This window comes from Eptatretus burgeri, chromosome 1 (genome assembly GCF_056783735.1).
Source record: "Eptatretus burgeri isolate ZD-2024b chromosome 1, Ebu_testis_v1, whole genome shotgun sequence".
In the NCBI taxonomy this organism is placed as follows: Eukaryota; Metazoa; Chordata; class Myxini; order Myxiniformes; family Myxinidae; genus Eptatretus; species Eptatretus burgeri.
Genome location: NC_140961.1, coordinates 108,867,938 through 108,881,655, shown reverse-complemented (window position 1 = coordinate 108,881,655; position 13,718 = coordinate 108,867,938). Strand labels below are relative to the sequence as shown.

Sequence of the window (13,718 nt, the reverse complement as noted above, 5' to 3'; positions counted from 1 at the left end):
CAGTGACCGTGCACCCTCCAATTCCCGTTGCAGTAAAATCTATAACACTAAAATGATGGACAGCTCCTCCATCATGCCATGCCATTGTTCGAGAAAACTCACAGACGCGGCGGTTAGTTCGACGGTTGATGGCATGCTGGACACAACTTATTACAGAGTCGAAGAGCGCCTGGGTGCATGAAAGATCGAAAGGGCACATACGGGCCAAAGGATTGCCCAAGTGTGGACAGCTTTCACAGGAATGATTTGGAAAACCTCCTCTACCCAAGGAGACGTTGTTAAAGTGGGGGGAACAGCCCCTTGAAACTGGCAAGGGGTCAAACTGGTGAGGGGCAGTGACTTTCAGGCCACCCTGTACATGTATTTATGACTTTATTTGGTGATGGTCAGGCATCCCACGTTTTATCTTCTCCACTTTCTTCTTTCTCTTTCAAAAAATCAGTGATCTTTCTCCAGACCATGCTGCTACGTGAACGTCTGTTTTAGTCAAGCAAACCAATGACATGCATGTTTGTGTGTATGTACTTTAACCCCCTGAACGATGACCTTTGACAAATATTCTGATTAAAAAAAAATATATATATATATTCATCACTTTCCACCACGCATTGTTCATCAGGGTGATTCATCATTCTGTGCGTGCCATCCCTCGGATGAACGTTAAACTGGCCGTCCCGTCTGCCGGGATGAGTGATGGATGTTAAAGATCCCACGGTGTCCTTCGCAAAGATTAGGTGAGTTATCGCCGGCACCCTGAACAAATGACAAAATCCTTGCCCTGCCACAAATGGCTGAAAACGAGAAGAGCACTCAGTAGAGCGTGGACACCTCCATCCAGATTCGGATCTTCACTAAAATCCTTGTCACACACCCAACCTGTCCACCAAGTTTCATCAAAATCCGTGCATAACGTTTTGAGATATCCTGCACACAAACAAACAAACAAACAGACAGGAGTGAAAACATCACCTCCTTCCACCTTCAGTTGGTGGAGGTAAAATACAAAAACATTGGCGATTTTAGGCGACCTTGACCTGTTGACCTCAAAAGCAGTCGGCTTCAGTGATCCAATATGCAAACCCTGATCAAATTTAAAGTCAATCAGATGGAAATTGTCAATTTTGTGACCTTGACCTTCTTGACAGAACACAGGTTACACAAATTGGGTCACTGACAGTGATATTTTTTTGCAGCCTTGACCTTTGACCTTTTTGATTAAAAAAAACAAAAAACAATCGGCTTCCAGATTTTGATTGGTGAACCAATTCAGTGACCCAATATGCAAATCCTTAAAATTTCAGGTCAATCGGATGAAAATTGACGATTTTTATGTGCCATTGACCTTTCGACCAAATTATTGCTTTCTCTTCTCCATATTCTCATCATAAAGGTTCGTTGATAATTTGATAACAAAAACTGAAATGGTAAAAAACCAACGGCCTGGACAGACAGACAGACAGACAGACAGACAGACAGACAGACACACTGATTGCAAAACCCCGTCTCCCACTGCGCAGGGTACGGGCTCATAAACCCTTGATGCTTGTGGAACCCTTGATTGAGGAAATGCCATCAAAAGGCTGATAAACTAGTATTAGCCAACGGCAACCACAAAACTACTCCCGTGAGGGAGAGGGTTGGAACGCTGTGTCGCAGAAGCCGTGGAAGGCATGTTCCTCGTCCGGTGGATGACACTGCACTCCGATTCTTCCCAAACCAATTCTGTGCCGTGATGAGTTCAAATAGTATGGATAGCGCCACTTACAGCTACTTCTTGCTAATGTTCGTGGTCTTAGGACAAATATTGGAGTGCTTTCCCAGAGAGCCAAACGAAGTAAAACTGACATTATTGTTGCGACTGAATCACTGTTAAATTCTACAGTGACTGACCCAAATGTGTTGCTCAATGGATACCAAGAGTCACCTTTAAGACGAGATCGCAGTGATGGATGGGATGGAAGTGCTATTTGGTTTCGCAATATGCTCTCGGTTCAACGGCATCAGAACCTGGAACCTCCTGACCTGGAAGTCATCTGGTGCACTGTGAAAACACATGCTGGAAACCTACTGATTGGCACTGTGTATCGCCCTGGTTCCCTGCCTGGAACCGACAGTCGTTTTATTGACTACTCCGACAGTTTGGATTCCGTCATCCAAACCAATGGTTCAGATCGTGTGATGATTCTAGTTGATGTCAATATTCATCACCAAGAGTGGTTCAGTAGCAAGTCCCCAATTGAGAGCTGGAATTGCACGTTCCAACTTTTGTTTGACGCATGGCTTGGACCAACTGGTGAAAGGGTCCACCCGTGGAGATAATCTGTTTGTCTAGTCTACGTGGAGACTTGGTCATCATTGACTCTGCTGCTTATTATACCACAAGCGTGAAGGCCAACATTGGGACTTATGACCATAGCTCAGTGGAGATCATCTTCAAAAAGCCACCAGTCTTGGATAAACCATATCAACGGTGATTAGGGGATTACAAAAAAGCAAATTGGGAATCCCTTAGGCAGCATCTACACAGTAGGGCATGGCATCAAGCCCTAAACACTGGAGATCCCGATGTAGTTTGCAACAGCATTGAGACAATCATCAAGTTCCGCATGGAGAAATTCATTCCCCAGAGAGATCACTGTTCTCCTGCCCAATATTCCCTGGTTTACTGAGGTTTGCCAAATGGCTGATAAAGCTGTCTGTCTGGCATATACCAACTGGAGTAGGAGCCCATGTGCTGTTACTCATGACGGTCTGAGAGGGGCAAGACAGAACTATTAGAAAGTGGAGAAGGAGGCAAAAAGACAACACTTTCAGAGGACAAAACCTCGACTGTCCTCTGGAACAACCAAACCCTGTGATTGGTGGTAGGCGGTGAAGGGGATACAAGGGAAAAGACAATATTCAAGTATCCAAAAATTGCAGATGGATGGTCAGACTTTGCCACCTCTCGGGAGAGAGCGAATATCTTCTGCAATCATTTTGCATCAGAGTGTACAATTGGTAACGCTGAAAATGACCCTCCCGATCTCACAGCTCGCACCAACATTCACTTGGACACTGTAAAGTTCCGGCCTAGTGACATCAGACGGATCCTGCAGAAGCTAGACATAAATGAGGCATCTGGACCTAACGGAATTGGAAATAGAGTTCTCAAAGAGTGTGCATCAGTCCTTGCCATACCTTTTGCCAAACTGTTTCGTTTCTGTTTTAGCCGTGGCCACTTCCCTTTCTCCTGGAATATAGCCAATGTAGTGCCAGTGCATAAGAATTCTTGCTCTGTTCCAGACAACGATAGGCCCATTAGTCTCCTAAGCTGCATCAGCAAGGTTATGGAGAGTCATCAACACCAGACTGAGGAAACATCTCATTGGAAATGACAATCAGTTTGGCTTCCGTCCTGGTCACTCAGCCTCCGATTTACTCACACATCTGAGCCATGAGTGGATGTTTTGTCTCAACAGACATCAGGAGGGTACAATTGTAGCACTTGACATCAAAGCTGCATTTGATGCAGTATGGCACAAGGGTTTGCTGGTCAAGCTGGGTGCTAATGGAGTTAGAGGATAGCTGTTACAGTTACAGCCGCTGTTGCAATCCAACTAATTGATGGACAGACGTATCCAGGTTGTGGTTAATGGGGAAACATCCAAACCAACTCCAATTAATGCATCAGCACCTCAAGGATCAATTATTGGGCCCACCTTGTTTCTAGTCCACATTAATGATCTGCGTGCCAACCTGCATAACCCTACCTGTCTCTATGCTGATGATGGTACCATCTACTGTCTGCTGGATGAAGTGAATGCCACCATTTCTTTGAGCGAAGACCTACAGACGATCTACGAGTGGGGACAGAGATGGAATGTCCTGTTTGCTACCGAAAAATGCAAGGTTATCTCTCTCAGTAGACGACTACCAAGTGAGCATCCTCCAGAGTTCTTCATGGGTGGCAAGCAAGCCCTGGCAGCATGCACACGAGCTTGACATACTTGGAGGTAAGCTCTCCCTGACCTTGGGTTTCCAGTGTCATGTGAACTCAATCGCCATTAGAGCTGGACAAAGAGTGAGTGCCCTTCACAGTGTTGCTCCATACTTGGATCCGCTTGGCCGAGCTCAAGTGTGCAATGCCCATGTCCGGAGCACAATGCAATATGCTCCCCTCGTATGGATGTCAAGTGCCACGTATCTTAAAAAGTTAAATGATATGCAACGTCATGCTGTATCATCAAGGCCCCTTCACAGGAATTGAATATTGATCCCCTACCACAGAGGAGAACTGTAGCAGGTCTGGGTCTGATGTACAGACTGCACACAGAAGAAGTTCCAGCATTTCTTAAGACCACGCGACCTCCATCATAGATTCCATCAAGGTTCACCAGAGCAAGTGCTTCCTTTGGAAGCTATGCTGTGCAGTGTCTAACTGGCAAGATGGAGAGTGGTCACTGGTCACTTGTTCAGTATGACCGCTCCTATATACCTGCAATAATACCAGTGTGGAACAGTTTTCCATATGCCACTGTAGGTCACCCAACAACATCCAGGATCAAGGTTTTCTGCTCCAGAGCACAAAAAATATCTTAAAGTCCATTACAATATACTTATGATAATGCTGTTTTGTATGTACAATTCTATTACATAGTTTTTGTTTTGTTATTATTATTCTCTCATTTGTATTTTTGATACTCTGTGCTTTCATGGTACAAGTGGACACTGCTTTTGTTTTTTGCAGTGCTTTTCCGTAAAAATAAATAAATAAATAAATAAACATCAACTTCCATACCTGACGACGAGGTACAACACGGTCAGTCATTTGTCATCAAAAAACCTGTTGTGTGTCAACAAATAATCAGCCCTTTAAAGCACCAAGTTAACGCTTGCCAAGCCAGATGTTCCTTATCAACGGATTTTGAATCGAGTCCTTGCTTGGGTGCTTCAGCTACTTGGCGAGCGCTCTACAAAAACTTGGGAACTGAACACATCCTGGTCCCTTCGCTCGTTAAGTACTGCACATCAACTGATAGACATAATTAGTGTAGCGTTGATAGATCACAGGGTGATGGTCAAATGGCAGGCACCCTCTTATATCAAAGCTCCTTGTTTGTATGTACTGTACTTGCAAATTGTTCAACCCATCGCTTCACCTGCAGGAAGAGCAGCTGAAGGAGAAAGGGCTTTCTACACAAGAAAGGAGGCCGTTACGAGATGTTTAAGATAATGAAAGGTAGAGATAAAATAAGTGCAGATGAATTATTCCACAGAGTAGACAGTGATAAGATCAGGGGACATAGCCTGAGAGTAAAGAAGAGGAGAGTTAAGATGGTAGTAAGGGAGGGGACTTTTACTCAGAGCGTAGTTGATGCATGGAATGGCCTCCCTGGAAAGGTAGTGCAGCAGAAACAGTAGATGCGTTTAAATTAGAATTAGATAGGTACCTGGAAGTCATGGAGATAGAGGGGTAGAGGGATGTTAAGACTTTTGGGTAGTTTGAGCATTGATGGGTGATTGTGTGCATGTGCACGGAGTGCTGTTGGTGGGGGTCTCGTCAAGGGTTTTTTTGGGGGGTTTTTTTTACCCCCGACCGTCTATGCCCATTTCTCCTCCCCAGGAAAGAAAAAAAAATTAATGGAAAAATAATTACAAAAACAAACCACAAAAAACACTAACAATAAAATAAACCAATGTCACCTGCAGGGTGACCGTCTTGCCAAAAGGTGACTACGTGTGACTTCTTTAAGGTCACACTGAGGTGAACAGAGCTGCTATCCACTAGGAGCGACTCCTTGAGGAATATCTGCCTACGAGAGATTCCGATGAGAATCGTTCTACAGAGTAACCATGAAAAATATGCTTTTGCCTCATAACGTCACCAAATGACGTCATAATGTCTCAAGCTTTACATATCGAGAAAGCACTCATAGAGGTGTTCAATTTGAGGTACTACACAATATGGTTCCTAAAACTTGAAAATTTGACCTTGGGGTCAATTATGTTTGACCTGAGGCGCTAACCATGAAGGTCAAGGCCAATCGCCACTAAAAATTAATCAGCTGAGCGCGAGACCATGAACTATATTCCCATGAAGTTTGAAGACGATCCGATCAAAATTACTCAAAAAATAAGGGTTTCATCGACTCCCCTGATTTGCGCCAAAGTGACCTTGACCTTCAAAATTTTGTGCACCGAAAGGGACCTCTATAGGCCTCTGATATGCGGTTACAAAAATTTCCGATTATAACTGTGCTCTGCAGAATTTTTTATACGTGATTACAGACAAACAAAAAAAACAAAAAAAAAAATACGAGCTGACTAACATATCTTGCAAAACTTCGTTTTGACAAGATAATAAACCAATGTCACCAGGAGGGAGACCCGTATCTTGCCAAACGGTGACCACGTGTGACTTCTTTAAGGTCACACTGAGGTGAACAGAGCTGCTATCCACCAGGAGCGACTCCTTGGGGAATATCTCCCTACGAGAGATTCCGATGAGAATCGTTCTACAGAGTAACCATGAAAAATTATGCGTTTGCCTCATTACATCACCAAATGACATCATAATGTCTCAAGCTTGACATATCTAGAAAGCACTCATCGAGGTGTTCAATTTGAGGTACTACACAATATGCTTCCTAAAACTTGAAAATTTGACCTTGGGGTCAAATATGTTTGACCTCAGGTGCTAACCATGAAGGTCAAGGCCAATCGCCACCAAAAATTAATCAGCTGAGTGCCAGACCATGAACTATATTCCCATGAAGTTTGAAGACGATCCGATCAAAATTACTCAAAAAAATAAGGGTTTCGTCGACTCCCCTGATTTGCGACAAAGTGACCTTGACCTTTGACCTTCAAAATTTTATGTGCTGAAAGGGACCTCTATTGGCCTCTGATATGCGAAGTAACAAAAATTTCCAATGATAACTGTGCTCTGCAGAATTTTTTATATGTGATTACAAACAAAAATAAAAATAAAAACATACAAGCTAACCAACATATCTTGCAAAAACTTCGTTTTGGCAAGATAAAAATGAAAAAACATTTTACGTTTTTCTTATTTTGATCTCGTGTCGATAAGTCGGTGTGGTGTTGTGGTGCAGGCATGATGGGCTGAATGCCCTCCACCTGTCCAATTTCCTTGCAAGTCATTTTCTAAAGATTGTAAAAAGCCAGAAGTCATTTTCACAGACACGTGTCAACCCAAAGGTTTTATTCAGCAACAAACTTTAATTGCAAGTCATTTTTCTGAAAATTAGACGCAGTATGTTTTCACCCCTTTCTGTCCGTTTGTGTACAGGATATCTCAAAAAGTTGTGGACAGATCCGGTGTGTGACAAGGATGAACCGATTAGATTTTGGTGAAGATCTGGATCCGACGACTAGAATTTTTAAAATGGGTTCTTCACCATTGAGAGACAGGGCCAAAAAAAGGATATATAGCACGATATCTCAAAAAGTTGTGGATGGATTCGAATGCAACTTGGTGGACACGTTGAAGGTGTGGCAAGGAAGAATCGATAAAATTATGTTGAAGATCCAGAGCCGACAATTATTTAATGTTTAAAGCAATTCTTCACCATCAAGAGATAGGGCCAAAAACGATATCGTACTTTATAGCATGATATTTCAAAATGTATTGGGGCCCGATATATTCTTGTGGAATAGGGATTACGTGGCGGAGGTGCCCTTCCAGCTATTAAAATTTAATTCGTTTCAGTCTTTTGCAAAAACAAGAGAGGGTAGGTGGTTGGTGGGGAATAAATAAAAAGTTGCATTTACAAGCATTTTCTGTTCTAAGCTGTACGTGTTGACAAAACATGCATGTTTACTTTGTGCTTTATGACTAGGCCTTCGCTGAGATCCTGCTGTTGGATGGTGCAATTGCTGCAACAATGTTCTCCTGGTATTCAGTCAACAAAACTGCTGCTGGTCTCCTGCTGCCATACGTGGGATGGATGGGTCTGGCAACTGCTCTCAACTACTGCATTTGGCAGAATAACAAGGAGAAACAACAATAATGCAACAGGAATGTTTCTCATTTGATTCTGTTAATTGATGAACCTGCTTCTTTTCACTCCTCCATGAGCCAAAGGGGAACAGGAAGACAGACAGTCCACAAATGGAGTAGAGCAGGCATGAGGTGATGGTAGGTGGCATGTTAATATGGGAGTGGAGGGAAGGGTGTTTTCCTGTGACTTTACTGGTAAGTTTTCTAACTTTTGAGTGGGAAAGCATTAATACTTAATCACAATATTGTATAAAGTTCTCTTATGCAAACTTTATTTCATAAAATGAAAAACCTTAATAGTCCAGTCAAATTAGTATCTTCACCCACCACTAATTGCAAAGGAATAATTTCCACTGCAGTGCATTTCAGTAAGACCCTCTAATCACCATACTAAAAGTCCTAAAAAATCCGAGCATGGGAAAGTAGTGTAATTTGCATAATATGAAAATTCATATTTTCACTATAACTTTGCATCTAAGTACCCAATTGAAGCAAATCAAGTGTCCAAACCCATGTTTTCAAGGTCAATGAACATGATAGGCACATTTGCAAATTAATATTTTGAATATAATTATGCAAATTAGTTTCAGGAATTAGAGAAATTTCTAATTTTCACTATTATTTTCTAAACAAGGAACAAGTATCCAAACCCATATTATAAATATAACTTGCATAAAATATGCATACAGTCAAAGCTCGTTACTATGCCACCCGTCGGGACCGAGCAAAAGTGGCATAGTAACGAGATTTTGTAAAAACGGCCTTATTTTCTCAAGTTACCCATCTGTAGTTAATCTTTAGACAAAATTTATTCCAGCAAGTAAAAGGCACGACTGTTGTATAAGCTAAGCGAACGGAGAACATACACACACTAACAGAGTTCACACACTAACATATGGCATGGCAAGAAATTCACGACACACAAAGCTTTCAAGAATCGTCGGCTGGTGCATCTTCTTTCGGCGGATCTCGTGCATCTCGTTGTCTAGCCGATCGCACGCTTGCATCACACCGGGCTTCCCGCTTCTCTGCTGCATGAACTTCCGGACGGTGCTACAAGCACGCTGGGCTTCCTCGAACGGAACGATTTCCTCCTCGACTCATCATCTTCGCTTTCCACCGGCTCCTCACTGCACAGAATCTCCTCCGCAATCTCCTCCAGTGTGAAATACCCGCCAGTCGCGAGGTGTTCGTCGGCTTCGAGAAAGTCAGACAGCTCGATCTCCTCGTTCTCGTGCATCTTTTCCTCGGCAGGCAGAGCTTCCCAGATGTCAGGCAGCTCCGCATCCTGTGGCTCAGTTTGGATCTCCTCTTCGATGAACTTGGCCTTCGCGAAACAGTTCCTGATCGTCGACTTGCCGACCTGCTCCCAAGCACGCCGGGCGACGTGTAGAGCGTCGAGCAACGTGAACTTGAACTCCTTTCCCTCGTCTATGGCCTCAAGCCGGCGGCATAGCAGGAGCTTCTTGTAGTGGCGCTTGAGGTTCTTTATGATTCCCTGATCCATTGGTTGCGAATTGCCTGTCGTGTTGGGTGGGAAGACCAGTTGGATGTTGTTCAGCTCTAGCTCGGGAGGGTGGCCAGAGAAGTTAGAGAAAGACCAGCACTCTGCGTCCCTGCTGGCCGAGTCGTCCGTCCCACGCACGCAACATCTCCTCGAAAAGCTCCGCCGTCATCCACGCCTTCGAGTTCGCCTTGTACTTGACCGGGATCTCTTTGTTCTTGAAGGCACGGGGTTTCTTGGAATTGCCAATCACCAGAAGAGGGAACTTCTCGCTGCCGCTCATGTTATGTTTGCCCCAACCAGAAGAGTGATCCTTTGCTTGCTTTTCTTTCCTCCAGTACACCGCTCTCCCCTGAAAGCCATGGTCTTGTTCGGAAGCAGCTGCCAGAAGAGTCCAGTCTCGTCCAGGTTGAAGACGTCGTCTGCGGAGAACTGCCCGAGTAAGGGCCGGAGAACCTGTTGCCACTCAAGAAGGGATTGCGAATCCACCGCTCCAGCTTCGCCCTGCACTGTCTTGAACGTGATGCCGTGGCGCTTCTTGAAATTGCCCAACCAACCGTCGCTCGCCATGAAGTCTGGGATGTGCATCAGCTCGGCCAGTTTCATCGCCTTCTCCTTGATCAGATCGCCGCTGACAGGCACATTCTGTCCTCTTGATTGCTTCAGCCACATGAGCACTCCCTCATCAAGCTTCGGGTCGTGAGCCTGCGTCAACTTCATGCGCTTCGATGGAAATCCAGCTTTGATTGCAGCCTCGATTGCATCCTTCTTGCTGAGAATGCCCTTCACGGTGGTTCTCTTAACTTCGACGCCCCATTTCTTGCTAATCTCCCTGGCCAACTTGGACTGATTCGGCTCCTTCTTCGCGGCATCGATGATCTCCTTCTTCTCCTTCAGCGTAAAGTCGGTTCGCTTGCGTTTCTGAGCTGACATTATGGGCTGAATTTGAAAAAAAAATGATGTCACTGTTGTACGTGTGCCTGCGTGTCTGTGTGTGTGCGCTCGCGCTTTTTTGTGTCTCGTTGTGCATGTTGTGATTGGCTTGTTGTGGCTGGCATCGGGGAGAAGAATCGCGTGTTTTGACACAGTCTGACTATGCGCGTACGTATTGAGTTATGTTGTGCGCAGCTGGACTGTAGTTCGTCGCTTCGCCTTTGGACGTGAGTGTGATAATCGAGCACTGCGCAATACAGACTTTTTCACGACTCGTGCCTTTTAACAGTCACACAGTAGTGGCATGGTAGCGAGAGTAGGGGGTGGCATAGTAAATTTATTTTGTATTGAATTATGTCGGGACCGAGCAAAAGTGGTATAATAGCGAGAGTGGCATAGAAGCGAGGTGGCATAGTAACGAGCTTTGACTGTATTAGCTTTTTGCAATGAGAGAAAATCAAAAATGTCATAACTTTGCATCCATGTGCCTGATACAAACAATAAAGTCATATAAAAGGAAGTATGAAAAATTAACTAAAGCAGCAACAAGCAATACCTGAAATACTTAAAGTGGTGACACTCAATCAAGATAAGATACATTTAACACAGGTTTTCACTGCTAATCGGTAATGTGGTTAGTGTTCTTAATTAATTTTCAGGTAACATATCAACCAGTATCACTGCTGTCATCTATCTCCACCCGAGATGAATTAGCACAACTTACACCTTTACACACCCCACACATCATGTACAGTCAATGGGAATACGCTTGCAGGTGCATCTGCTGGTGCTACACCCGGTCTTGCAGTTACACCTGAATATCTTGGTCAACTTCTCTGGTGCAGCGGGGAGATGTGTCTGCATCATACCTGACCATGCTGGCCTCTAAGGACGAAGAACAAATGCCACTTCCCACAGATCGATGTGATACGTTGGATCGTGCACTTCCATCGCCTGCAGTTCTTTGTATGTCAATGCATTACGTCCTATTTGCTGAGATTTGAAAGTTTTGATGTTGATCATTCCCACTTTTATGATGTCATCCGTTGTCACTGAAACTCCAGGTACAGGTTTACAAAGCAGCTTTCCTGGTGTGAAAGTGGAAATAATCCCCATTCCATGGAATGTTCCAAAGCCATCAAGAGTTCTTATATTGTGATCAACATCATCACCAACATGCTGGATCAACTCTCCAGATCCAAGCTCAGGCAACTCTGCCCCTTGTGTAAGAGCGGCACTTTTCTCGAACTTCCGCACTTCAGAATAGGAACAACTGAAGCCGCGTTTATAAAGAGTATCTATGATGAACCGTGATGAAAATTGATGATGCATTTCAGTTGCTAGCCCAAATTGGAATGGGGCGAGAATGACTCTTGGCCTTGTTGCTTACATTATAACTTGTCCAATTGTGCTACCTTCAGATCAGTGTTTTTGTCAATGAACAAACCTTGCAACAACATCAGTAGTGACTGTGGAATGAACTGCACACAGCTGCTTCTGTTGATGACATCTGTTCTCTGGTTGGATATACATCATTAGAAGAGTCAACTGCCTTTATGTCACTCTTGATAAGCTTGACAACTGTGTTTATCATTCGTATTTTCTCAATATTGGGGTCCTCTTTCTTCTGTTCCTTGTAAAAGTCATGGAGAATATTTGCTGCTGTTCGTCTAAAAGTTACAACATTTGGCTTCTCATTCAGCTCGGTTATTGTGATATTGTCACCAAAATGTTCCATGAGTTTACTCTTCATATGTGTAAAGCCATAAGCTGCAAACTCTGAACCCAAAAGACCTGTCTCCATTTTCTCAATCAAGTCTGTTATTGTAATCTGTTAATCATCATTTTCCTCCAGGTACTTTGCAACCAACAGGAATGCTTCATATCTTTCTGCTTCTTTGGGTCTGCCAAGCCTTTGTTTCTTTGCAACACTACCTAGTCCAGAGGAATATTGCTGTGGAACCTGCTTCCCAGTCCTGAAGTTGACATTACAGCTTTGATGGTAAACTGCATCGGCTGCGATTAGGTCATGAGCATATGCAATTCTGCTTGAAACCAACGTCGACCATTCATCTTTCCTTTGTGTACATGAATGTGAGAATATTTTGGAATGATGGGGTTCTTACAGGATAGACATCCATGCAATCATGTTTTGTCTCAATGTAAGTAGCTGGTTCACTGCAAAACAAACAGTGTTTGTCCAAACTGAATGTTGGCATTTCTGAACGAAAGATACACGGTGAGGGCTGATCTTGTTCAGTTACTTTTTCCTGTGCCTTTGTAATCGTCTGTGGATGAGTGAAAACCCGTCGGCATTCTGTGTGTACTCGCTGACCTTTAGGAGTTCTTATACTACTTCCTTGCTGCTCACTGGCCCTGTTGATACTCTCGCTCCCCTTTTCTCATAGGATTGCAGTATCCTGACCATCTTCTAAACTCTTCTTGCAGAAAACACTCAGCCATTGCTATCTGTAATTCATGAAATAACAGAGCAGAAACAATACAAGTTAGGGTTCAATCAGATACAGTACTTAGATGCAAAGTCATAGTGAAAATATGAATTTTCTCTTATGGTGGAAGCTAATTTTTTTATTATGCAAATTAGACCACTTTCCCATGCGAGGATTTTTTAAGACTTTTAGTATGGTGATAATATAAGGGGGTCATACTGAAATGCACTGCAGTGGAAACAATTATTTTGCAATTAGTGGTGGGTTACCCCCTCAAATTTGCTACATTGACTGGACCATAAGGCTTTTGCAATGTTGGGAAAAAATTCGAACAAAAGGATTCAAATTTTTGTTTGAAAAATCTTATTTTTGAGAAACTAATTTCAAGGTTTAAAGTTTAATTTGCTTTGCTGTGATAAAATGCTACACAATGTTTCTCATTAAAACCTTGACTGGCAAGCCTGGGTTTTTAATCTCACCCCAACGAGAAAGTCATTCTGGTGTTTTGCAGGTGAGGTGTACATAAATATATAAAATCAAAGTATGGGCCTTGCTTATGATGGATTTTAAGCTGGGTGTCCTGTCTCTCAGCATTGCATGGATGTTAAAGATCTCATGCCGTCTTTTGCAGCTATGAACTGTCGTACTTTTATTTCACAGGCAGGGCGATTCACAATGCGTTTCATCCCTCAAATGGACATTAAACTGGCATCCCATCTGCTGGCATTTGTTGGTGGATGTTAAAAAAAAAATCCCACAATGTCCTTCACGAAGAGGAGGCGAGCTATTGCTGGAACCCTAAACAAATTAAAAATTCATGCTCCAA

The 13,718-nt window shown here is 43.4% G+C and overlaps 1 protein-coding gene across 1 annotated transcript in view; it reads left to right on the top strand.

Moving 5' to 3' along the window:
- The window catches only part of TSPO (translocator protein), a 41,476-nt gene extending 28,125 nt beyond the window's left edge, over nt 1-13,351 (top strand). Inside the window, exon 4 of the mRNA XM_085894348.1 lies at nt 7,845-13,351. Within this exon, the coding sequence (XP_085750474.1) occupies nt 7,845-8,015 (171 nt within the window). The 3' untranslated portion in view covers nt 8,016-13,351. The remainder of the gene's footprint in view (nt 1-7,844) is intronic.
- The last annotated feature ends 367 nt before the right edge of the window (nt 13,352-13,718 follow it).